General features: G+C 47.5%; 1 protein-coding gene across 20 annotated transcripts in view; it reads left to right on the top strand.

Annotated features, from left to right (window-relative positions):
• Positions 1-27,787, top strand: part of mpp7a (membrane protein, palmitoylated 7a (MAGUK p55 subfamily member 7)) — a 779,450-nt gene that overhangs the window by 635,543 nt on the left and 116,120 nt on the right. For all 20 annotated transcript variants that reach the window (XR_005460776.1, XM_038798233.1, XM_038798231.1 and 17 more), the window contains one exon: positions 2,274-2,444. Coding sequence is in view for 19 of the 20 variants with exons in the window: in XM_038798233.1 (XP_038654161.1) it covers positions 2,274-2,444 (171 nt within the window). In the remaining variant the exon portion in view is untranslated. The remainder of the gene's footprint in view (positions 1-2,273; positions 2,445-27,787) is intronic.

The raw sequence follows: 27,787 nt of genomic DNA, 5'->3' as shown, positions 1-27,787 counted from the left end.
TCATTTCTGCATTTGGAGAAGGTCAAATTCACCTTCAGCGAGTCAGTGGAAAGGTTCTATCTAAGATTGCAACCATTTATTTCCTTTTTTAAGGAGCTAGTCACCATCAGTTGTTGGGGGGTGGTTCAGGTTAGTTTTTATATTTAAGTTAATTAGGCGTTGTGTTGTTTTCCTTTTTCTTGATTGTGATGTGTTGCCTTGTTTTCTGTTTGAATGTTTCAGGTTGTATTGACTATTATGAAAATATTCTGAATAAACTTTTTTTTAAATTGTATTCGGGGCATATGTTCTAAATTCATTGCATTTAACACTTGTATAGAACATAGATTGAAGAAACTTTCATCTGTCACTCTGGGTTGGTTTCAATCAACGTCCATGAGGTGAAAGGCATAAACATGAATACACTGTGCCACATCATTTTCAGCCGTCGCCTTTTATTATCCAATTTGCCAAAGAGTTATGGTACAAAGTGCATTATTTATTTTGTCAGAGAAAAGTCATCCAGACTTTAATTGAGTCCCTTTATCTCAGTAATATGAAAGCAAAATACTGTGAATGCTGGAACTCTGAAATGAAAACAGAAAATGCAGTAAAGTCTCAGCAGATCTGGCAGCATCTATGGTGAGAGCAACAGGGTTCATATTTAGAGTCCAATATGGCTTTTCTTCAAAACTGGACAGCAGAAGAAATGTAATGGGTTTTATGCTCTGGAAAAGACAGAAGGGGCAGGTGGAGCAAAATTAAAATCTAAAGCTTTGGTCCAGAATTGGTGTTAATAGGAGAGAATAAAGATAGCACTGTCTGAAAGCGAAGTCGTAGAATGTGTTGATAGCAGAAAAAGAGTCAGCACTGTTTGAAAACCAAAAAAAACATGATAATAAGGTACAGATTGGCATGTGGGGTGAGGGGGGGGGGGGGGGGGGGGGGGGGGGGGAGTGGTGGGAATTTAAAATGGAAGCATAGAGTCCATGGTTTGAAGTTGTTGAACTCATATTTGGGTGCAGAATGCTGAAAAGTGCCTAATTGGAAGATGAGATGCCACTCCTCCAGTTTGCGTTGAGCTTCTCTAGAACATTGTAGCAGGTGGAAGACAGAAATTTGAGCAAGTGGTGAATTGAAATGGCAAGCAACCAGAAGGTCAAAGTCATGTTTGCCTACTGTGCGAAGGTGTTCCACAAACTGGTCATCCAGTCTGCATTTTGTCTCCCCAATGTAAAGGAGACCTCACTGAGCAGCGCATACAATAGACCGAATTGAAAGACGTGCAAGTAAATTGCTACTCTATTGGGGGTTGGACAGCGAGGAGGAAGGGGGCAAATGGGCAGGTGTTATGCCTCCTGTGATTGGGCGGAATGGGGATAAGGTGTTTGGGGTGTGAGAGGATTGAACCATGGTGGTTATGTACAGTGGAATGCTAACTGGAGAGGTATGGCGAAGATGTATTTGGTGGTGGCACCATACTGGAGTTGGCAGAGTTTTGTTGCATCTTCACAGCTTTTGTTCACTTATCACTGAGAAGCTGCACTGCCAGACTGTTCAATCAAGCTGTCCATATAAGACGGTAGTGAATTCTGTGAAAGAAATAAGAAATTAAGGGTGGCATTATTCCTCTTCTAATTAAAAACACAGCACAAATATCTGTATAGTGTGTCCTGTTCAATTGCTTATCAATTCACAACTTATTTCAGTGAGGGAAGATAATATTGTATGCAAGTATTTGACCCCAATTCTAAGAAGAGCTTTGCTTTTATGTATATACTTTCCGATTCCTGAGCTTATCGGCTGATGTGTAAATCACAGGAATTGCTGTAATACAACTGATATTTGACTGATCATGCAGATTTTTACAATTTTCCTGTTAGATTATGAATTGCAGGATACAAGTAATATCCAGTCATTAAATCTGCTGATGACACCATTTCAATTATCTTTTCTTGATTTGTTTAAAAGTTTTGTTCAAGTTAGACCTAAACTGTGTGAAGTGAATCTCAATTTGCTTTCTGTACTTATTTATCTTGGTCCATAAGGTCAGTTCACATACATAGATATATGTACGCATTTCTAAGGTTATGTACCATTCTGCAATTTGTTTACAAAAAGAACATGTTCAGCAAAATGTTTTTTTCAGCATTCTTCCAAAGAAAGCATCTTCACACTAGGTGGTTTGATGCATTGCCGTGGGTAATACAGATTTTCTTGCTTTGTTTTGTATAATAACTTTTAACGGGGCTTTACACTGATTCAAAGTTCTAACAAATCTCAAATCCTTACAGCTGGTCTCAGAAGAAGTTTCCGACTGAGCAGAAAAGATAGAAAGACTAATAAATCCATGTATGAAAGTAAAAGAAGTGAACTGTATGATACAGCAGATGTACCAACTTATGAAGAGGTTGTCTCTTACCAGCGTCAACCTAATGAAAAGTACAGACTGGTAGTTCTTGTTGGTAGGTGCCATTTTTACATCCCACTGTATTTTTGTTACTAGTTTTCTTAGCTTGTATTGATCTGTGAACATAGTAAAGTGTGTTGTTTTATTAACAATTAGTTTTGAGAATGACTATATAAATAATCATGTTGTTACAATCAACCTACTTAAGACTGTCAACCAATCTGGTAATATTCTGCCTCATTTAAAAGGCTGATAATTACAACTCTTGAACATTTTCCTTTTAATTATGCTTGTTCTGTTACTGCCTTTTCCTCAATCAGTGCTGCCTTATTCCTTCTGTTTGATTTATTTCTATCGAGATTTTTGTCTGATTTTTCAACCATTTATAAATTCACTTCAATTTTCTTAATTACTATATGCCCTCGATTCAAATATTAAGAATACAGGAAAATGGGCATTTATTTGGTTGGCTCTTTGGACATGAGTGACATTGGTGAAGGCAGTATTTGTTGTTCATCCCCAGCTGCTTCAAAAAGGCATTTGTAGGCCGCCTTAAACTTCATGTCGATGATGTTCCCATGATGGTATGAAGTAGAAAAAAAATCAGAATTTTGACTCTGCTTCTGAACATTATTTGATTTGATTTTGATTTGATTTATTGTCACATGTACCAGTACAGTGAAAAGTATTTTTCTGCAGCTGAGGGAACGTACACAGTACATACATAGTAGACTGTTGGAACCAACAATTCTACGGACACGTGCTTGTAGGATTAGAATAGCGGTTTTAATATACTCACAACAGAGCCAGCCTATTAGCCATTGAACTTTCGGTGAACTGGCCGGCTGACCATGTGGCACTGATCTTTATACAGCATCTTCCGGGGGAGGAGTCCTGGGCAGAGCCAAGGGAGAAGCCCCGTACAACTCGAGCATTCCCAGAGCTACTCCCCCTGGAGGACAGGTAGTGCAACTGCACTTACAAGATAGACACATGTATATACAGATTATAATCCGGTGTGAATCACATTCACCACATAGACAAAAAGAATAATCAACAGAGAACATTGACAAATGGTACATCGACAAACAGTGATTGGTTACAGTGCGGAACAAGGGGCCAAACAAAGCAAATACATGAGCAAGAGCAGCATAGGGTGTCGCGAATAGTGTTCTTACAGGGAACAGATCAGTCCGAGGGGGAGTCGTCGAGGAGTCTTTTAGCTGTGGGGAAGAAGCTGTTCCTATGTCTGGATTTGTGGGTCTTAAGACTTCTGTACCTTTTGCCAGATGGAAGGGTCTGGAAGAAGGCAATGTCTGGGCGGGAGGAGTCTCTGAAAATGCTGTCTTGTCTTCCTGAGGCAGCAGGAGGTGTATACAGAATCAACATGGGGGTGGCAAGCTTGTGTGATGAGTTGGGCTGAGTTCACCACACTGCAGTTTCTTGCAATCTTGAATCGAGCAGTTGCCATACCAGGCTGTGATGCAGCCAGATAGGAAGCTCTCTATTACACATCTGTAGAAGTTTGTGAGAGTCGATGCAGACATGCCAAATTTCTTTAGCTTCCTAGGAAGTAGAGACATTGTTGGGCTTTCTTGACTGTTGCATCAATGTGACTGACCAGGACAGACTGTTGGTGATGGTCACCCCCCAGAAACTTAAAGCTATCGGCCACCTCCACTTTGGAGCCATTGATGCACACGGGAGTGTGTGTCATGCTACGCTTCCTGAAGTCATTGATAAGTTCTTTGGTCTTCAGACATTTAGAGGGTGGATGTTTTCGGTACACCATGCAACCAAGTGATTTATCTGTGTGTGTGGGTTTCGCCCCCACAACCCAAAAGAGGGGCAGCATGGTGGTTAGCATAAATGCTTCACAGCTCCAGGGTCCCAGGGTCGGTTCCCGGCTTGGGTCACTGTCTGTGTGGAGTCTGCACGTCCTCCCCGTGTGTGCGTGGGTTTCCTCCGGGTGCTCCGGTTTCCTCCCACAGTCCAAAGATGTGCGGGTTAGGTGGATTGGCCATGCTAAATTGCCCGTAGTGTCCTAAAAAGTAAGGTTAAGGGAGGGGTTAGTGGGTTACGGGTATAGGGTGGATACGTGGGTTTGAGTAGGGTGATCATGGCTCGGCACAACATCGAGGGCTGAAGGGCCTGTTCTGTGCTGTACTGTTCTATGTTCTATCGCCCTCCTATATTCCCATATTTTGTGGCAGTGCTGATGTTGTTTGCCATCACCACTCCTGTGTAACCGACAACAACTTCTGGAAACTGCATGCGCAATTAAAGTCATAAATCAAGAACTTGTCAGTGATTTGACGCTTCTCCATAAGGTGTGCATTGATGTCTCCACAAGTGAATCAGTTATTCACTGAGATGATTATGCCCCCGTTCCACTGCAATATCACTATTTAAAACCTGAAGAAAAAGTTATGCTTTGTTAGTAAGATGTTAACTTTTTTTTTAGTGGTGTACTAAATCATTACTGAAGAATCTACAGCAGTATGTGTCCCTTCTAACATGAAAGGATGCACCTTTGGGCCTGGTTCTTGGAAATTAGATGGGCCAAGTTGACCAAGTGTCGATGGGGAGAGGGGCGGCACGTGGCACATATTGGTTATCACTGCTGCCTATGGCGCTAAGGACCCGGGTTCGAATCCTGGCCCTGGGTCACTGTCCGTGTGGAGTTTGCACATTCTCTCCGTGTCTGTGCGGATTTCACCCCCACAATCCAAAGATGTGCAGGTTAGGTGGATTGGCCACGCTAAGTTGCCCCTTAATTGGGAAAAAAATGTAATTGGGTACTCTCAATTTTTTTTTTTAAATGTCAGTGGGGGAACACTTAGGAGACAGTGATTATTGTAATTTAAGGTTTATGATGATGATAGAAAAGCAAAATAAGCAATCCAAAGTTAAAAATAATTAACTAGTGGAGAGCTGACTTCAGTGGGGTAAGAATGGAGCTGTGCCAGTAAGTTTGGCAGGAAAAACTGAAGCTGAACAATGGACTACCTTCAAAACAGAAATGGTCCAGACACAGTCAAGATATTGTTGTAGGGAAAAGGTAGGAAAACCATAAACGAAAACCTAAATCAAGAAATTGTTGTCAGTGTGTTGATACTTCTCCATATTGATGTTGTTAACGTCTGCACAAGTGAAACCAATTATAAATGAAAAAGGAAATATAAGTTAAGATAAGGAAGAAAAAGTGTGCTTTTGACAAGTTTCGGGTAGAAAAAGCTGTTGAAATGGCAAAGCTAGATTTTTGAACAGTAAAGGAATTGAAGGTTATGGTGAACGAGCGGGTAAGTGAAGCTGAGTCCACAAAAAGATCAACCGTGATCTTATTCAATGGCGGAGAAGGCTCAAGGGGCCAGATGGCCAACTCCTACACCTGGTTCTTATGTTAGAACATAGAACATTACAGCGCAGTACAGGCCCTTCGGCCCACGATGTTGCGCCGTCCTGTGAAACCCCTCTAAAGTCCCTCTACACTATTCCCTTATCGTCCCTATGCCTATCCAATGACCATTTGAATGCGTTTAGTGTTGGCGAGTCCACTACTGTTGCAGGCAGGGCATTCCACGCCCTTACTACTCTCTGAGTAAAGAATCTACCTCTGCCATCTTTCCTATATCTATCTCCCCTCAATTTAAAGCTATGTCCCCTCGTGCTGGACATCACCATCCGAGGAAAAAGGCTTTCACTGTCCACCCTAACTAATCCTCTGATCATCTTGTATGCCTCAATTAAGTCACCTCTTAACCTTCTTCTCTCTAACGAAAACAGCCTCAAGTCCTTCAGCCTTTCCTCATATGATCTTCCCTCCATACCAGGCAACATTCTTGTAAATCTCCTCTGTACCCTTTCCAATGCTTCCACATCCTTTCTATAATGTGGCGACCAGAACTGCACACAATACTCCAAATGCGGCCGCACCAGAGTTCTGTACAACTGCAACATGACCTCATGGCTCCGAAACTCAATTCCTCTACCAATAAAAGCTAACACACCGTATGCCTTCTTAACAACCCTCTCAACCTGGGTGGCAACTTTCAGGGATCTATGGACATGGACACCGAGATCTCTCTGCTCGTCCACACTACCAAGAATCTTACCATTAGCCCAATACTCTGCCTTTCTGTTATTCCTTCCAAAATGAATCACCTCACACTTTTCTGCATTAAACTCCATTTGCCACCTGTTAGCCCAGCTCTGCAGCTTATCTATGTCCCTCTGTAACTTGTAACATCCTTCTGCACTGTCCACAACTCCACCGACTTGAGAGCAATACAAATGACTCGGAGGTGAAGTGAAAAAGCACATTAGAGAAGGGAAGATGGATTATGAGAAAAGGTTGGCAGCCAACATAAAGAGGAATTGGAGGATCCTCAAACCTGTAATAAAACATTAGAAGAACATTAGCAATAATTATGTATGAAGTGGAAAAGAGTTTTAGTAAGTCAGAATGGTGATAAAAGAAGAGTCTGGGTGAGAGAGCTCGCAGGTAGTCGCCATGCTCCAGAACCATCTTGGATTCTAATTTTCTAATCTTGCGTGTCCTCATGCTCTTTCTCGGTGGTTCCCCAGGGAGTATGTCAAATTCGGAGGCGCTATGCTGCCTATCCTGCCCTGTGACCTGGGTCCCCTTTGGTGGCTTAACTCTGGAGCGATTGGGCCTGGGTGGGCCTGGTCGACTTCCGGATGTCACAGGTGACGTGGTGCCACTTTGTTCTGCCTGCTGCCCATCAGATGCGCCAGTGACAGGTGGGGAGGATTCAGAGGTGCCGCAGTGTTCCAGCGCCTCTCATACAGAAGTCACTACCACAGGCCCCATCACCACCTCCTCCCTTGTGGGGGCCGATGGCCCAGGCTACTCCTTGGGATGGGGCTGCACCTGCATGGAGCTCCGGGGGCCCCGCTGTCAGCTGGCGCTGCTAGTCCTGGAGGCTGCTCTCATCTCGACCAGTGTCTTTATGGTTGTGGCCATGGAGCACAACCACATGGCCACGTCCTTCAGGGACTGTGCACGTTCTTCTGTGACTGGCTCTGGTCGGTCAGTGCCCGGCCAATGTTGTCACCGCCCGCAGACATGACCTTTTATGACTGGGCCACGCTCTGGAGCGCTGCAGCAATGTCTATGTGACCCTGTACATGTCTACATGTAACATGGCTGCCCTGTCCCTGCATCTCGGCCACCGCCCACACAATGTGCCCCAGACCTTGGACATCCTGACCCATTACTGTGACCCTCACACGCAAGGCTTCCATCGTGGATGCCACCCATTTGGGTCGCACACGTTGTCGGTACTGTCTCCTGCTCCTTTAGGCAGTTAAACTCCTCCAAATGCACCTGCAGGTACAGGAAGGTTTCTGACACACCCTCCTGTAGTCCCCAGCTCTGTTACTGCATCTCCAATGTCGATGGGACCGCCCTTTCCAGAAGCCCAGGACCTCTTTGAACGGCAGCTGTCCTTGGGGTCAGGCTGCACATCGACCATCTGCCCCCTCGGGTTCCTACCTGTGCCTACGCATGATGTACCACAGCATGTGTGTCATGATCCAGCAGGGGGCAGCAGAGCAGAGCTTCTGCTTGGCTGTTCCAGGGAGATTTGCATACGTGCAGTGCGGTCAGCGTAAGTTGAAGGTGCACCTGCATCAGTGACCCAAGGAGTTCGACGGAAGTCAAGCATCCAGCAGGGGGCAGCAGAGCAGAGCTTCTGATTGGCTGTTCCGGGGAGATTTGCATACGTGCAGTGCGGTCAGCGTAAGTTGAAGGTGCACCTGCATCAGTGACCCAAGGAGTTCAACGGAAGTCAAGCATCCAGCAGGGGGCAGCAGAGCAGAGCTTCTGGTAAAAAAAATTTATCTTCGGGATTAAGGGTTATGGTGTTCGGGCCGGAAAGTGGAGCTGAGTCCACAAAAGATCAGCCATGATCTAATAGAATGGCGGAGCAGGCTCGAGGGGCCAGATGGCCTACTCCTGCTCCTAGTTCTTATGTTCTTATGCCTCTTCCCTATAATGACACACCAAGGTGAGAGCCTCATGGTGGAAGGTGCCAGTGACAGCAGTGACGAAAAGTCGGTGTCATCCCCGGACTGGGATTGCAGCTGGGGGTGAGGCACCCCGGATGGTCTGGCCTTGTTGCAGGTGAGCGTCCGGTTGCGGATGGGGCAAGGGACCCCGGGCGATCCAGCTCCGTTGGAAGGTGATCCTGCAAGAAAATTACAGGACACATGGTGAGATTCCAGGTAGGCGTGACTTGGGGGAGAGGGGTGGCTCTCGTGCCATAGAGCATTGCATTTGATTGGGGGGCTCACTTGGTTTCCCCATGCCGACCTCCACCTGGGCGACTGGCCACTCTCCCACCCTACCAGCCAGGTTCTGCACCCTCTGCCCAGTGATGTTGAGGGTCCACAGGTCCGGTGGGCACCCTCGTGTCCTTCCCCGCTCCTGACGGTTGTGGGCCATCTTCTCCTGGGCGGACAGGTAATGTACAGTGTGAGACACTCGGATGGGGGCCGCACAGGGAGTCCACAGCTAGTATTCTGTGTGTGGAGGGCACCTGACCAAGGCGGGCGTAACAAAAGCGGCGCCACCCCCGATTTCGGCGCCAACATGGATTCTCCGGCCGATCGCCAAATGCGATTTTGGTGTCGGATTCCAGAGAATCCCACCCCTGATCTCTCAAATGGATAATCCACCCCAAAATGTTCCAACGCAGGTAACTTTCTGGTGAATCTCCTCTGTACCCTTTCTAGTACAATCACATTCTTCCTATGGTGTAGCGACCAGCACTGCACACAATACTCTGGCCTGAGGAAGATTTTATACAGTTCATAACTGTATAAAGCATAACCTGTCTGCTTTTATGCCTCTGCTAATAAAAGCAAGTATCCCATATGTCTTCTTAACCACCTGATCTACCTCTCCTGCCGCTTTCTGGTACCTTTGGGCATGTATCCAGTTCCCTCTGGTCTCTACTTCCTAGTGCCCTACCATTCATTATGTCTTCGCTTGCCTCGTTAGTCCTTCCAAAGTGCAACACGTCACACTTCAGTGATAAATTCCACTTGTCACTGTTTTGCCCAACTGACCAGCTTGTCTGTATCCTCCTGTAATCGAAAACTTTCCTTGTCACTATTTACCACTGATGCGACCATCAATTCACTCAGAGACACGAGTTGAAGTAAACTGTGGCTTTAATCGGCTTCTGAGCCTACCTGCGACTATGCTGAACTGAGGGCGGACTCGCAGGACCACAGCACTTATACGTCCTGCTGGGGGCGGAGCCCTGTACATGTTCCTCATCTCCCCCTGTGGGCAGAGCCGCGCAACGGCTCACAGATGGAGTCCACAGGGATACAGTAATGTACAGTGTGAATTTATAGTGGTTATACATTCACCACAACCACGCCGTTAGTTTTTGTGTCATCTGCGGACTTACTGATCAAACCCTCCACATTCTTGACTAAATCATTAATGTACACTGCAAAAATTACAAACTACAAACACTACACTACAAATGGGAACCAGTTTAGCTCAGTTGGCTCAACAGCTGGTTCATGATGCAGAGCAAGGCCTGCAACACGGATTCAATTTCCGTACTGGCTGAGGTTATTCATGAAGGCCCCCCCCCTTCTCAACCTTGCCCGTCGCCTGAGGTGTGGTGATCCTCAGGTTAAATCACCACCAGTCAGCTCTTCCCCTCCCCCCTCACAAGGGGAAAGAGGCCTATGGTCATCTGGGACTACAGCGATTTTACCTTACCATAAACAACAAGGGACCCAACTCTGATCCTGAGGTACACCACTAGACACAGACTTCCAGTCACAAAAACAACCTTCGACCATCACATAGACTCATAGATTCTTGATCATTTTCCCATATAGAACCTTGTCAAAAGCCTTACTGTAGTCCATGTAGCCTGCATCAATTGCAATGCCTCATTTACACACTTAGTCACCTCTTCGAAAAATTCAATCCAATTCGTTAGACACTATCTTCCCCAACTAAGCCATAATGACTATCCCTGAATAATCCTTGCCTCTCCAAGTGGAGATTAATTCTGTCACTGAGAATTTTTTCCAATAATCTCAGATCCACTGGCCTACTTGGTTTTCCCTACTTCCCTTCTTGAATAATGGTACCACATAGCTGTCCTCCAGGCCTCGGGCCTGAAAATTGACGTCAAATTAGCTTTGAGAAACACTTATTCCAGAAAGAATTAGTAGTCACATGGAAAAATCTGGGTTGATTAGGAAGAGAGAGCATGAATTTCTAAAGGGGAAATCATAATTAACTAAACTATTAGACCTTTTTGAGTAGGTAACAGAAAGGGTCGATGAGGGTAATGCTGTTGATATGATGTACGTGGAGTTTCAGAGGCATTCTGAACGTTATAGCTTATGAAATAAAAGGGACAGTTGCAATGTGGATATAAAATTGGCTGAATAATAGGAAGCACAGAGTAATGGTCAATGGATACTTTTCGGGCTGGAGGAAGGTTTGTAATGGTGTTCCCCAGGTGTCTCTTTTCCTGATGTATATTAATGATCTATATCTTGGTGTACAATTTAAAGGTTTGCTGATGACAGCAATATCTGCTCATCTCAGCTCTATTTAAGAAAGGGACTTCAAAGCCACTCACAGTGAGCTTTGCACACGAGCAGGAGGAGAGACCACATCTGGAATGAGACACTGCCAGAGTGAGTGTAGTTATTGGGAATTTGAAACAGAGGGGAAATTTGGTGCAGAGCAGGAAGAGGTGCTTTTTGCTTTTTCTCCTTGCTTTGTTACTTTTTAAATCTTCAGTGAGCGTCTTGCCCTGCTGCAGCAGTTGAGGCTCCAAGGGAGAGAGCTGATTGGTAAATAGTGGATAAGGTCAGTAAGTCTTTACTACTTTTATCATTTATCACGTGGAGATTTAAAAAGAGTGGGAGCTGAGAGGTCACCTCTGGGCCAGGGGCTGAGTTTGAAAAACAATCCAGCAAAGGCGTCAGAGAAAAACAGTAAGTTCATTGGCTGATTTGCATGTCCTATTCTCAGTTGTTTGAGAGTAAAGGTAAAAAGAGAAATATTTTACAGATTAGAAAGTCTATAAAACATTAGAATTTTAAAACAAAAATCAAATTAAATAAAATAGATGCAAGGCCAGGCGATGTGGGAGCTTGTGGACCCCATTCGTAAAAGTTCCCGCTCGCAAAAGGATCAAGAACCGATTTGAAGTGATTTGCAGTAAATGTGATGTGAAAAAAAAATTTAAACAACGAGTGGTTCAGGTCTGGAATGCACTGCCTGGAAGTTTCAATCGGGCATTCAAGAGGACATTTGATGATTACTTCAATAGAAACAATGTACAGGGGTATGGGGAGAAGGCAGGGGAATGGCATGATTCATGTTTGGAGAGCTCATGCAAGCACAATGGGCCGAATAGCCTCCTTCTACGCCATGAGAATTCTGTGAATGCTACAGAGCAGGGCCGGGATTCTCCCCTGCGGGGCGGGGGGTCCCGGCGTGTTGGAGTGGCGTGAACCACTCCGCCGTCGGGCCGCCCCAAATGTGCGGACGTCTCCGCACCTTTAGGGGCCAAGCCATCACATTAAGGGGCTAGGCTTGTGCCGGAGTGGTTCCCACACCGCCGGCTGGCGTGAACGGCCTTTTGCGCCACGCCAGCCAGATCCAAAAGGACTTCGCTGGCCGGCGCAAGTGCACGCATGCACCGGAGCGTCAGCGGCTGCTGACGTCATACCGGCACAGGTGAGGGGGTCTCTTCCGCCTCCGCCATGGTGAAGACCATGACGAAGGTGGAAGAAAAAGAGTGCCCCCACGGCACAGGCCCGCCCGTCGATCGATGGGCCCCGATCGCGGGCCAGGCCACCGTGGGGGACACCCCCCCCCCCCCGGGTCAGATCGCCCCCTAGGACCCCAGCGCCCGCCCGCGCCGCCAACCCCACCGGTCAGGTAGGTGGTTTAATCCACGCCGGCGGGAGAGGCCTGTCAGCGGCCGGACTTCGGCCCATCACGGGCCGGAGAATCGCCGCGGGGGGGCCCGGCGCGGGGGGCCCGCCCACCAGCACGGTGAGATTCCCGCCCCCACCGAATCTCGGGGGGCGGAGAATTAGGGACACAGCGGAGGCGGGATTGACGCCGACCCCGGGCAATTCTCCGACCCGGCTGGGGTCGGAAAATCCCGTCCCAGGTTCCTGGAAACTGAAATTAAAACCAGCGGCTAGTTTCTTTTATCTCTTTGGCTGGTGCAGATATGATGGGCTGAATGGCCTATTTCTGCAGTGTAACTTTTCTGTGGTCTATGGTTCTCTGGCCCTCAATTATATTTGTATTATGTCATGTTTTCCATTTTACTAAAGTTCTCAAATTTTTTATTTTAAAAAGTATTTCGGCTTTTCATTTGTAAGTCCCAATCTTTATTTTTCTCTCTACAAGACCGATCAAAAGTGAAGGACAATCAATAAAATTTGCTACTTGGTTTGCTGTAAGTGAAAATTTTCTTAATGTGACTGGCTGCTCAGCCTACTTGATGACATCACTGTTTTAGACACCTGGAAATACAATTGATTTGCACCAGTTTCAAAGGAGAATCCATGCCACAGAGGTTGCTTGATCTTTGTGGGTAGTTTAGCACTTGTTACTTGACTGCTAAATCTTGGCTGGTATTCACCCTTCCTGTCCTGTGGCTGCAATTTGTACTACCTATAGCTTATTTCAACAGCACTTTCAAGTCCCACAACATCAATCACAATAGAAGAATAGCTACATCCTCAGATGTATGCATATGATCTGATACAAAGCTATGCAGAGGGACAGGGAGTATTTTTTTTTTGAAATAATTTTTATTGAAAAATTTTGAATTTATACAACAATAACGCACCATAGTAAAATACCAAAAATAACAATAATATTAACAATCATAAACATTCGCCCCACCTCCATGAACAACACAGCATTTTAACAACAACGCAAATTAACACAGGTTTCACAGGTCGGCGCAACATCGAGGGCCGAAGGGCCCGTACTGCGCTGTAGTGTTCTATGTTCTATAAAGTTCCAGAATAGACACTACAATAAGGAACACCCCCCCACCCCGGGTTGCTGCTGCTATTGACCAAGTTACCTATCTTTGAGCCAGGAAGTCCAGAAAAGGTTGCCATCGTTTATAGAACCTTGTATTGATCCTCTCAGGGCAAATTTGACCCTTTCCAATTTTATAAATCCTGCCATGTCACTGATCCAGGTCTCCACACTTGGGGGCCTTGCATCCTTCCACTGTAGCAGAATCCTTCGTCGGGCTACTAGGGACGCAAAGGCCAGGACACCGGCCTCTTTTGCCTCCTGCACTCCCGGCTCTACCGCAACTCCAAAAATCACGAGTCCCCACCCTGGTTTGACCCTGGATCCAACCACCCTCGACACCGTCCCCGCCACCCCCTTCCAGAATTCTTCCAGTGCTGGGCATGCCCAGAACATATGGGCGTGAATCGCTGGACTCCCCGAACATCTGGTGCACCTGCCCTCACCCCCAAAGAACCTTCTCATCCTAGTCCCGGACATGTGGGCCCGGTGCAGCACCTTAAATTGGATGAGACTAAGCCTCACACATGAGGAGAAAGAGTTGACTCTCTCCACGGCATCCGCCCAAGTCCCGTCTTCTATCTGCTCCCCAAGTTCCTCCTCCCATTTAGCCTTCAGCTCCTCCACTGACGACTCCTCCACCTCCTGCATTACCTTATAGATGTCAGACACCTTCCCCTCTCCTACCCACACCCCCGAAAGCACTCTGTCCATCGTCCCCCGCGACGGCAGCAGAGGGAATCCCTCTACCTGTCGCCTAGCAAACGCCTTTACCTGCAAGTATCTGAACATGTTCCCTTGGGGAAGGCCAAATTTATCTTCCAGTTCCCCCAGGCCCGCAAACCTCCCGCCAATAAACAGGTCCCTCAATTTGCTGATGCCCGCCCTTTGCCACCCCCTAAATCCCCCATCCTTGTTCCCCGGGATGAACCGATGGTTGCCACCCAGTGGAGCCTCCATCGCGCCCCCTGTTTCCCCCCGATGCCGTCTCCACTGTCCCCAGATTCTTAGGCTCGCCGCCACCACCGGGCTCGTGGTAAACCTCTTAGGGGAGAGCGGCAACGGTGGCGTTACCATGGCACCCAGGCTCGTACCTCTACATGACGCCATCTCCATTCTTTTCCACGCCGCCCCTCCCCCCTCCATCACCCATTTACGCACCATTGACACATTGGCTGCCCAATAGTACCCCAGAAGGTTGGGCAGCGCCAGCCCGCCTCTATCCGTCCCTCGCTCCAGGAACATCCTCTTCACTCTCGGAGTCCCATGTGCCCACACAAAGCTCAAAATACTGCTAGTCACTCTCCTAAAGAAGGCCCTGGGGATAAAGATGGGCAGGCACTGAAAGAGGAACAAGAACCTCGGAAGCACCGTCATTTTGACGGACTGTACCCTCCCCGCCAACGATAATGGCAGCATATCCCACCTCTTGAACTCCTTCTCCATCTGATCTACAAGTCTGGTGAAGTTATGCTTGTGAAGAGTCCCCCAGTCCCTGGCCACCTGCACCCCCAGGTACCTAAAGCTCTCCCCTGCCCGCCTAAGCGGGAGCCTACCAATTCCTTCCTCCTGGTCTCCAGGGTGCACCACAAACACCTCGCTCTTGCCTAAATTTAATTTATAACCTGAAAAGGTCCCAAACTCAGCTAGCAACTCCATCACTCCCGGCATCCCTCCCACCGGGTCCGCCACATACAGTAACAGGTCATCGGCATACAACGACACCCTATGTTCCTCTCCACCTCGCACCAAGCCTCTCCACCTCTCTGAATCCCTCAACGCCATCGCCAGCTTCTTGATTGCCAGTGCAAACAACAAGGGGGACAGGGGGCAACCCTGCCTGGTCCCTCGGTAAAGCCGGAAGTACTCCGACCTCCTCCTATTCGTGGCCACGCACGCCATTGGGGCCTCATATAGCAGCCTTACCCATCTAATGAACCCTTCACCAAATCCAAACCTCCCCAGCACCTCCCATAGGTACCCCCACTCCACTCTATCGAAGGCCTTCTCCGCATCCAGCACCACCACTATCTCTGCCTCCCCCTCAATCGCCGGCATCATGATGACATTCAACAATCTCCGCACATTCGTGTTCAGCTGCCTTCCCGTCACGAAACCTGTCTGGTCCTCGTGCACAACCCCTGGCACATAGTCCTCTACCCTGGTGGCCAGGATTTTTGCCAGGACCGTAGCATCCACGTTGAGGAGAGATATGGGCCTGTATGAACCACACTGCTGGGGGTCCTTATCCCTCTTTAAAATTAACGAGATCAGCGCCCGCGACATCGTCGGGGGCAAAGTCCCCCCTTCCCACGCTTCATTGAGTGTCCGCACCAGCAAGGGGCCCACTAGGTCCACAAACTTTTTATAAAATTCCACCGGGAACCCATCCAGCCCCGGTGCCTTCCCTTTTTTTTTTAAATTTAGATTACCCAATTATTTTTTCCAATTAAGGGGCAATTTAGAATGGCCAATACACCTCCTCTGCACATTTTTGGGTTGTGGGGGCGAAACCCATGCAGACACGGGGAGAATGTGCAAACTCCACACGGACAGTGACCCAGAGCCGGGATCGAACCTGGGACCTCAGCGCCATGAGGCGGTTGTGCTAACCACTAGGCCACCGTGCTGCCCTCCCGGTGCCTTCCCTGACTGCATCTGCCCGATCCCCTTAACTAGCTCCTCCAGCTCAATCGGCGCACCCAACCCCTCCACCTTCTCCTCCTGCACCTTCGGGAAAGAAAGCCCGTCAAGGAACCTCTCCATTCCCCTCCTCTCCCCCGTTGGCTCCGACCGGTACAGTTCCCCGTAAAAGGCCTTGAAGACCTCATTCACCTCTACCCCCTTCCGCACCACAATCCCACTCTTGTCTCTCACTCCAGCAATTTCCTTAGCCGCATCCCGCTTGTGGAGCTGATGAGCCAGCATCCTACTCGCCTTTTCACCATGTTCGTACACTGCCCCTTGTGCCTTCCTCCACTGTGCCTCCGCCTTTCTAGTGGTCAGCAAATCAAATTTAGCCTGCAGGCTGCGCCTCTCCCCCAACAGTCCCTCCTCTGGTGCCTCTGCGTACCTCCTGTCGACCTCCAGCATCTTTCCCACCAGTCTATCCCTCTCACTCCTCTCGCTCCTCTCCCTGTGTGCCCGGATGGATATCAGCTCCCCACGAATCACTGCCTTCAGGGCTTCCCAGACCATCCCCACCTGAACCTCCCCCGTATCATTCACCTCGAGGTACCCCTCAATACTTGCCCGGACCCTCCTACACACCTCCTCCTCCGCCAACAACCCCACATCCAACCGCCACAGCGGACATTGGTCCCGCACCTCCCCCATCTCCAACTCTATCCAATGCGGAGCGTGGTCGGAGATTGCAATGGCCGAATACTCGGCCTCCTCCACTCTCGGAATCAGTCCCCTACTCACCACGAAGAAATCTATCCGAGAGTAGACCCTATGTACGTGGGAGAAGAAAGAGTACTCGCGTGCCCTCGGCCTCACAAACCTCCATGGATCCACCCCACCCATCTGATCCATAAACCCTCTTAGTACCTTGGCCGCCGCCAGTCTCCTACCCGTCCTAGAGCTGGACCGATCCAGTGAAGGATCCAACACCGTATTAAAGTCCCCCCCCCATGATCAGACCTCCCGCCTCCAGATCCGGGACCCGTCCCAACATACGCCTCATAAAGCCCGCATCGTCCCAATTTGGGGCATACACACTAGCCAGTACCACCTTCTGTCCTTGTAGCCTGCCCCTAACCATAACATACCTACCCCCCTTATCCGCCACCACCTCCGATGCCTCAAACAACACATTTTTTCCCACCAGAATCGCCACTCCCCGGTTCTTCACATCCAACCCAGAGGAAAACCTGCCCCACCCATCCCTTCCTCAGGCGGACCTGGTCCGCCACCTTCAGGTGGGTCTCCTGAAGCATTGCCACATCTGCCTTTAGCCCCTTCAGGTGAGCCAGAACCCTCGACCGCTTCACCGGCCCATTCAACCCTCTCGCATTCCAGGTGACCAACCGGATCAGAGGGCACCCCGCCCCCCCCCTCCCCCGTTGACTAGCCATAGGCCGTCGACTGCCCGCCCCAGGCCAGCACCCCCTGCCCGACCCAGTCCGCACAGCGACAACACCTCTCCTCTGTCCCCCACAGCCCCCACCAGCTCCTTCCTGTCCCTACCAGCAGCAACCCAGTATTCCCCTTTCCCCCCCAGGCTAGGAACCCTCCCAGCCGCGAACCGTCCTCCATTTACTTCCGTGGGTCAGTTAACTTCTGCTGACCCCGGAAACTCCCGCCAATAACCCGACCCCTCCCAAAGTGGGATCATCCCCCAATCTATCCCTCCTCAAGGCACCGCTCCAGCGCAGGGAAGAACCAGTTAAGGCCCCGCCTCCCCCGTCACCATCTCCGCCCCCCAGCCCCGCAGCACGGGAAACCAGAGGAAAGCCCGCGCTTTCGCACTGCCCCACCACACCCTTCTGACGCAGCTCCCAAATAACAGCCCCACTTCATACCCCCAACCCGACATAGAATACAACAAACCCCCCCGACCCTCTCCGCAAGATACATAACTCAACCAATGCCCCACAGCAGAAAAAACATAGCAGAACAACACCCCCATAAATAACCATATCAAAATTGCAAAAGTACAAAAAAAAAGAACATAGCAACAGCAGAATCCAGCGCTAAGATATTACAACCGACCCCGCAACCCCAAACCCCTAGTTCAAGTCCAGTTTCTCCGTCCGCACGAAGGCCCACGCCTCCTCCGGGGAATCGAAATAATAATGCCGGTCCGAATAAGTTACCCACAGGCGCGCGGGCTGCAACATTCCGAACTTTATCTTTTGCCTGTAAAGCACCTCCTTCGTTCGATTAAATCCGGACCGCCGCTTAGCCACCTCCGCACTCCAATCCTGGTAGATCCGTACTACCCCATCCGTACTACCACTTACTGCTCTTCACCTTCTTGGCCCAGCGCAGCACACGCTCCCGATCACTGAACCGGTGGAACCTCACCAGCACCGCACGCGGTGGTTCATTGTCCTTAGGCCTCCTGGCCAGTACTCTGTGTGCTCCCTACAGCTCCAAGGGCAGATGGAAAGACCCGGCCCCCACTAGCGAGTTCAGCATTATAGCCACATAGGTTGTCAGGTCTGACCCCTCCAGCCCCTCCGCAAGGCCCAAGATCCGCAGGTTTTTCCGCCTCATGCGGTGATCAAGCTCCTCGAAGCGTTCCTGCCACTTCTTGTGGAGTGCCTCGTGCCCCTCCACCTTACTCACGAGGACCACGGCCTCCTCCTCTCGTTCAGTGGCCTGCGTCTGCAACTCCTTGATGGCAGCACTCTGGGTGGTCTGAATCTCCGACAGCCTTCTGTTTGTTTCCTGCAGAGAGCTCAGTACCTCAGCCTTGAAGTCTGTGAAGCAGCGCAGGAGAGCAACTAGTTGCTCCTGGGCCCACTGTTTCCACTCCTCTGGAGCTCTGCCGGTGGCCATCTTGGATCCCTTCCCCCGTTTTTTCTGGGGAGCTGCTGCTGCTTTTTCCCCCTTTCCACTCCGAGTTCGAGTCACGGACTGCGGGGAAAGTCGTTCAGCACACCTTCCCCCACCGGGAGACGTCGAAAAATTTCCGTTTTGGGCTCTAAAATTCCGTTTAAAACGGGAGCTCCCAAATGTGTGGCTTCCTACTTCATCATAGCCACCGGAAGTCTCCGAGGGACAGGTAGTATTAAGGAAGCAGGGAGACTGCAGAAGCACTTGGACAGGCTAGTAGAGTGCACAAAAAAGTGGCAGATGGAATACATCTGGTATGCACTTTGGAATGAAGAATGGAGGCATAGATTATATTCTAAATGGGAAAAGGCTTCTGAAATCAGAAGCACCAAGGGACTTAGGGGTCCTAGTTCAAGATTCTCTTCAGGGTAACGTGCAGGTTCAGTTGGCAGTTAGGAAGGCAAATGTAATGTTAGCATTCATGTCATAAGGGCTAGAATACAAGAGCAGGGATGTACATCTGAGGCTTTATAAGGCTTTGATCAAACCCCATTTTTAATATTGTGAGCAGTTTTGGGCCCCATAACTAAGGAAGGATGTCCTGGCCTTGGAGAGGGTCCAGAGGAAGTTCACAAGAATGATCCCTAGATGAAGAGTTTGTCGTATGAGGAGCAGTTGAGGATTCTGGGTCTGTACTCATTGGAGTTTAGAAGGATGAGAGGGGATCTTATTGAAACTTACAGGATACTTGGAGGCCTAGACAGAGTGGACGTGGAGAGGATGTTTCCACTAGTAGGAAAAACTAGAACCCTAGGCCACAGCCTCCTACTGAAGGGACGATCCTTTAAAACAGAGATGAGGGGGAATTTCATCAGCCAGAGGTGGTGAATCTGTGGAACTCTTTGCCACAGAAGACTGTAGAGGCCAAATCACTGAGTGTCTTTCAGACAGAGATAGATAGGTTCTTGATTAATAAGGGGATCAGGGGTTATGGGGAGTAGGCAGGAGAATGGGGATGAGAAACGTATCAACCATGATTAAATGGTGGAGCAGACTCAATGGGCCAAATGTCTTAATTCAGCTCCTATGTCTTATGGCTAACCTGTACCTCTGCTTGAATTACCCATCTTTACAGCATGTCTCATGATATCCTTAACCAATAAAAATCAGATCTTCATCTGGAAAATTTCAATCAAACCAACAGCCACAGCCTTTTGGGGGAGAGAATCCATATTTTCAATTTTCACTACCTTTCATGTGAGCAAATATTTCTTTATTCTACTCTTCACTGACCCTGCACTGATTTTAAGATTGTCAATTTGTTCTGGATCACCCAATCGAAAGGAACAATTTTGTTGTTCTTTTTTTCATTTTAAGCACCTCTATTATATCACCCCGCAACCTTCTGAACACAAGGGAATGTCAACCAGATTCGTGCAGATTAGTTCCTTCTGAACCCCTAGTGTATTTATTCATTTTTGGTCCCTCATTTTTTGAATCTGCAAGAATATCTACCCTTTCAAATCCCTTCATCATTTTAAAGAGTTCTGTCAAGCCACCTCTCAGCCTTCTCTTTTCTAACAAAAGGATTCCTAGCCTAATCGGTCTTTCTTGATAGTCATGACCCCTCAATTGTGGTTTTATCCTTGTGCTTTTTTTGCACTTTCTCCAATGTTTCTATTATTTTTATACTATGGTGACCAGACTATCCACAATCCTCTAAAGTATGATCTAATCAAGGATCCATACAAATGTAACATGATTTTCCTGCTTTTCGATTCATTTTTGTTTTCTAAATGGCCGCTTTTAAATTAATTGTTTTTCTGCATGCTTAACCCCATTTAGACTCATTATCCAAAATTATTTTTTTTTAAAGTTAGTCTTGGGTTCACTGACGTCCTTTAGGGAAGGAAATCTGCCGTCTTTCCTGGTCTGGCCTACCCGTGACTCCAGACCATCAGCAATGTGGTTGATTCTTAAGTGCCCTTTGAGATGGCCTAGAATGCAACTCAGTTGTATCAAAATCATTACAAAACCTACAAAAGGGAACTAAACTGGATGGCCCATCTGGTTTTGACCTAGGGACCGGAACCAACAATGGCAAACGCAGCCCTGTCGATCCCGCAAAGTTGGGAGAGCTGCATCGCAGACTAGTAAATCAACAGCCTGATATATTTATACTCACAGAATCATACCTCACACAGAATGTCTCAGACATCATAGTTACCATCCTGGGTATGTCCTCTTCCACTGACAGGTCATAACAACCAGAGGTGGCAGCAGCACAGTGGTATACAGTCAGGAAAGAATTGCCCTGGAAGTTCTCAACATCATCTCTGGATCCTATGGATCTGGATCCTATGACGTCTCATGGCATTAGTTCAATTATGGGCAATGAAGCCTCTTGCTGATTGCCATCTACCACCCACCTACCCCCCACCTCACCTGATGAATCAGTACTCCTCCATGTTGAACACCAATTGGAAGAAGCACGGAGGGTGGCAAGGGCACGTTATGTACCCCGGGTAAGGGACTTTGATTGTCCACCTGAAAGATTGTCTCGAATGCACCACTCTTGACCGAGCTGGCCGATTCCTAAAGAACATAACTGCTAAACTGGGTCTATAGCAGGTGATGAGGGAACCAATAAGAGGGAAAAACTTATTTTACTTTGTCCTCGCTAATCTACCTTTCACAGATACATCTGTCCATCGCAGTAATGATAATGTGGAGTCCTTGCCTTCGGTCTTCACATTAACCCTGCATTATTAACTTTATTCACTATATCAGATTGTCTGGCTCATTAATGGTCCAATTCAAGATTGTCAGGGCAGTTGTACAATGGGAGTGACTCCATGCTGAACTACAGCAAATCTCAGCTCTATTAGGCTCTTAAGAATGATCGCCATTGGAATTTCCTTTCACCCCAGTACTGGAAAGTTGTTTTGGTAATATCAGCCATGAGTGCAACAGGCATGCAGACCCATGCGCACTTGGGAATTTAAGACCAGTCTGAATAATATGTTGATCAAGAAGTGTTGGAGCCAGAAAGGGGATACTGGTAAATGTACAGCAGGTGTACTGACTATTTTTGGCTCTGTGCACCTCTAAGTCAAAGCTGGCCCTGGCTGCTGTTCTGCTGGATTCTCTATGAAGCTGTTCTAAACTTTCCATATGCACTTTCATTAGTAATCAATTGTGTAGGGTAGGCATGGGGGCAATGCATATGCTAGAAATCTCCTTCTATGTAACGTGTTTTAATATTGTTTGCATTGCATACATGATAGAGGGTGGGGAAGAAGAATAGGAAAGTGTTTATTATCCAATGACTTCTGTCTCCCTCATTATTATCTTTTAAGTTAACATTTATGTAACAAAGAAAGTATGCTGCACTTTTTGATCTGCTTTGATAAAGATATTACAGGTATATTGAAACTTTTTTTTTACAAGGTTTAATGTTATAATCAGCAGTAATATTGTAAAGGTATGGATGAATCATATACTGGCTGGTAACGTACAGGACAAAAAGCGCAGACTAACTTTACCTTTTTCTTGAAGACCTAAGAATGTATTGTGAAACGATGCAAAACTTACTGGCAACCATCTTTCCATTGGTAATTTCTTAAGTATTTCCTCCCAACATCTGTTGTGCATCAAGGAAGCCCATTCTGAAGAAGGTTTGAATTCAATTATATAAAAATCCATCAAAGCATTCTCCCATTTTTCTGAAGTCTGGAAGGATGCAGCTCTCTGATAACGCTGTCCAAGTGTGTATGCGTGTAATGAACATCAGCAAACCTTTTAACAGCCAAGCATGGGAAACCTGTGCAACTGTACAGGATAATTGAAAATTCAGGAGTAAAACCAATTCAGTTGTGCCAGTCTTTTCAATGCAATTGGCCCAAAATCATTGTCACCTGTAAAAAAGATTGGAGCATCTCAAGTGCAGTTGCTTTCAGCATAAGAGTTTCTGCTATATGTTGTACTAGTTCAGTCAAGATACAAGCTAGCTACAGTTCCATATGTCCTTTCCTTTGTCTTATTCAAAAATTAAGAAGTTGGTTACTCAGAAATACCGACTTGACCCTGATTTAAAAATGCTTTTTTCAGTGATAAAACTATTTTATCTGTATTCATCAAACCACAACAAATTACCACTCTTTAAAAATATCAAGGATAATTTTTAAGCTAATATTTTTCAAATCACTTTTTAAATCACTGCTCCGGTTCATGATAGACTTTATTCTGCAAATTGGGTCAAGCAGAAACTCAGGGAAAACACACTTATCGAAACCATTGCCATTCTGGGCGCATTAACGACTGTGCCCAGGAAAACCTTTACCCCTCAGTATTTTATACTGAGTTTGGCTTAAGCGTTAATTCTTAAACAAGAAGGAATCACATAAGTGAAAAACACATTGAAGAATTCTGTCTCAGCATGATGCAGTGATAATTGGCAGGTTGTTGGGAAGGCAAACGGAATGTTGGCCATTATTGCAAGAAGAATGGAGTATAAAAGTAGGAAGGTGCTGCAACTGCTGGGCTTCAGTAAGACTGCATCTGGAATACTCTGCAGTTTTAGTCCCCTCGTTTATGGAGAGATGTAATTGCAGTGGAAGCAGTTCAGAGAAGGTTCATTTGCTTGATTACTGGAATGAAGGGATTGTCTTATGAGGAAAAGTTGAGCCCATGCCTATTGGCGTTCAGAAAGATGAAACGTACAAGATTCTGAGGCCATTTCACAAGATAGCTGCTGAGAGGAGCACAATTCAAAAAGGGGTTCCCATTTAAGACTGAGATGAGGATGTATATTTTCTCTGAGACTTTAAATTGTACCTCTTCCCCAGAGGGTATCAGAAGTTGGGTCATTCAATATAATCCAGGCTAAGTGAGATAGATTTTATCAACAAAGGAGTCGAGGGTTTTGGGGAGATAAGACTCGAAATTGGAGTCAGGGTAATAATCCAATCAGCCATGATGGTACTGAATAGTGGAGCAGGCTCAAGGGGCCAAATGGTCTACTCCTCTTTCCTCTGATCTTATGAGGAGTCTGCCAATTTACAGTTCAGTGCTTTGCTAAAGAGGCAATTGAATCCCTGTTCCAGCGCAAATCTAGCTTCAAATGTTTCAGTATTAGACATTATTCCCATTTAGCATTGGACAGGATTTCCTGACATGCGTAAAATAGGAAGGTTAATTATTCCACTGAAGTACAACCGATGTATTGCTTTCAATGGAAATTCATGTCCCCAATATACAAGTCCTCAAGGTACGTATGATTTCATTCTGAGGCAATCAAATGTGGCTTTGTTCTGAAGGCGAAAGAACAATGATGGATAGATTCTTGCATGGCATTGACCTAGAAGTGCAGCCATGGTCAATAACATCTCTACATTAGTCCTGGAGCCAGCAGCGAATAAATACAACAAAGCAAATGGATGAACCAGTGCTCACATTGAGCAGACACTGGGACGCCAAATCAAGGTTTCAGATTCTCACACCAGTCCATGGCACCTTACAATGTGTCCAAGAAAAGGCTCTGAAAGTTATCGCAGAATGCTATCCATTGTTGTGGCAGCACGGTGGCATAGTGGTTAGCTGCCTCACAGCTCCAGGGAGCTAGATTCAATTCTGGCCTCGGTCCGTGTAGAGTTTGTATTTTCTCTCTCTGTCTGTCTGGGTTTCCTCTGGGTGCTCCGGTTTCCTCCCACAGTCCAAAGATGTGCAGTTTTGGTGGATTGGCCATGCTAAATTGACCCTTAGTGTCCAAAAAGTTAGGTTGGGTTACGGGATAGGATGCAGACTCGATGGGCCGAATGGCCTCCTACTGCACTGTAAATTCTATGAATGTTGCCATGAGCAAAGATCTCACACCATGTATACATATGGCTATGTAGATGGTAAAACTGGCTAAATAGACTCAAAACCAATATATCCCCCTGGGATGGATGAAAAGCAAATAGATCTGAGGCACAGGTAACCATTATGAGGGAACTAATGGAGACTGGGAAGATACAAGTATATTGGAACCTTGCTAATGGGTCCATAGTCAAAAAGAGTGACAAAACAAGACATCAGCAACCCCAAACCCTTTTGTCTTCCTTCCAGTCCATGTAAAATTATGGAATAAATGATCAGGAATAAACTGCCAGTATAGATTCAGAGGGAAAGATCCTACCTAAAGTTTTTGAAGCAGTGACAACACACAATGGCATAAGCCTTATGATGGACTGTAGTTTGATTTCCTAAATAAGATTCACATCAAAAATTATTACTTAAATTCAAACTGGAATTCAGGGTAAATCTTTGAATGGATAACAAACCGAGTAAAGGATGGAAACCGGTCAATGCCTGTTAGCGGGGTTATTGTAGAGTGAGCGAAGGGGGACTGAATTAGATGCCTATGAGTTTAGTTCTGGCACACTGCTGTTTCTAATTTACATAAATAACCTGGATTCAGAAACTTGGTGCAAAGTAGTCATTTTCGCAGATCACAGCAAAAAGGAATTGCAATTGAATTGGACAAGACATTTCAGCAAATACATAAAGCGTAAGTGCGGAAAGCATAGCAGTTAGAATTTAATGTTGATAAATGTGCGTGCTACATATAGCCAAAAAACTACATGTTCATGCATATTGTCTGAAAGGTGCTGAAATAACAAAGGATGAAGCTGAAAGGGATCAAGGTGTCTGTAGATTTGCCACCGAGCATGCCCAATCAATGCAGAAAGCAGTCAACAAAGCCATACAATATAGCCGCAGAAGAATCTAAATCAGAGGAGATATTTATCAAACTTCATATGCTGAAATAATGTCAATTCACCCAGTTGGCTCTCTAAGGCTGTGCAGGAGACAACATGACGGTTTCAAAGACGAACAAGGGAGTTTTCCTCATTACTTTGTCATCATTTATCTTGTCCAACACCAAAAGGACTGACCCCAGTATGCCAGAAGAGACACCTGGGTCAGGTTGGCCATGTATACAGGGAAACCTCTATGGATTGTAGGTTACCCATGGGCAACAGACTGTCCGACTCTTTCTGATAGTCGTACGAGGACCAGGGTCTAGTCTTCTGTGCAGAGACTGGCATCAACAGATACATTTGGGCTGGTGGCAGATTTTCAAAATGGGAACTGGCAGTCTGTATGAGGTCAGAGGAAAATACCCTAAGGTATTTCAGGAAGGCTTTAGTAAAATCAAGGTAGCAAGGGCAAAATTCTGTGTAGACCCTGTAGGATACCCTACCCAAGTATTTCAGGGCATGACCGGTCCACTATGCTTTGTTCACCAAAATTTGAACAATTGGAGAGTCGTGGCATCATACACCCAGGACAATTTGTGGAATGGGCTGAGCCAGTCGTCCCATAAGACAATAAGACATTGGAGCAGAATTAGGCCACTCAACCCATCGAGTCTGCTCCGCCATTCAATCATGGTCGATTCTTTTCTCATCCCCATTCTCCTGCCTTCTCCCCATAACCCCTGATCCCCTTATTAATCAAGTCCCAGTCCGACATGTCAGTCCACCTTTGTGGAAGCTATAAAAACAGAGCCTCCCACCTAGCCCAGTACCCATGCAGTGCATCGAGGATCTCTATGCAGAAGTGGCAGGAGGCCACATTTATTAAGTTTGATATGAGCCACACACATCTCTAGCTAGAACTCGATACGGCATCCTGAAAATACATAACTATCAGTACCCATTAGGACTTGTAGGAGTACACCCGCCTGCCTTTTAGACTTACGTAGGCGTGCTGTTTTCCCATACATAATGGAAAATATCCTTTAAGGGATGGCAGTGTACCGAGATGATGTGCTAATCAAAGGATCCACCAAAAAATAACACGCGATAAACCTGGAGGAAGTACTACGACAGTTCTCTAACACGAACATCTGCCTCAAGTGGGAAAAGCGTGTGTTCCAGGTGGGCGAGATAACATGGGCAAAATTCTCCGACCCCCAGCAGCCTAAAATCCCGCCCCCGCCGTGGCAGAGATTCTCCGCCACCCGGGAAGTGGCGGCGGCAGGAATCTCGCCACTCCGATCGGAGAGGCCCCTGCGATGATTCTCCGGCCCGAATGGGCCGAAGTCCCGCCGTTGGGAGGCCTCTCCTGCCGCCGAGATTTAAACCACCTCTGGAACGGCGGGCTCAGCGGCGCGAGCTGGCCCCCGGGGTCCTGGGGGGGGCGGGGGGGATCGAACCCCGGGGGGTGCCCCCACGTGGCCTGGCCCGCGATCGGGGCCCCCCTGCTCAGACTACGGGCCAGTGCCCTGGCTGCACTATTTTCTTCCGTGACCGGCATGGCCTCCGCCATGGCGGAAGCGGAAGAGAACCCCACATCGCGCATGCGCCGGCAGTGACGTCAGCGGCCAGCTGCCTTTCGGCCAGCCCCGCTGCCGGGGGGCGCCGGTGTTTTGCGCCAGTCTTCTGGAGCTAACCGCTCCAGCGCGGGGCTGGCCCCCAAAGGTGGGGAGAAGCGACCCCTGAGTGGTTGGCGCAACTCCCCTACTCCGGGACCCTCCGTCACGCCGGGTAGGGGAGAATGCCGCCCCATATCTCTGGTACCGCATCGATAAAGATGGCCTGCATCCTGCAGAGGACAAAGTGAAGTCCATAAAAGGGCACCGACCTGGCGAAGCACAACCAAACAGATGTCATTCCTGGGCCCCATAAGTTATTACGGGAAATTCATCCCCAACTTGGCTACTTTCCTGACACTCCTATATGCACTGTTGAAGAAGCACAAGAAGTGGTCGTAGCAGATAACGGAAGGAAGCATTCACTAATGTGAAACAACAGCTG

Source organism: Scyliorhinus canicula, chromosome 5 (genome assembly GCF_902713615.1).
Source record: "Scyliorhinus canicula chromosome 5, sScyCan1.1, whole genome shotgun sequence".
Lineage (NCBI taxonomy): Eukaryota > Metazoa > Chordata > Chondrichthyes > Carcharhiniformes > Scyliorhinidae > Scyliorhinus > Scyliorhinus canicula.
Note: the sequence above shows the minus strand (reverse complement) of the source record. Positions and strands in the feature narration are given on the sequence as shown.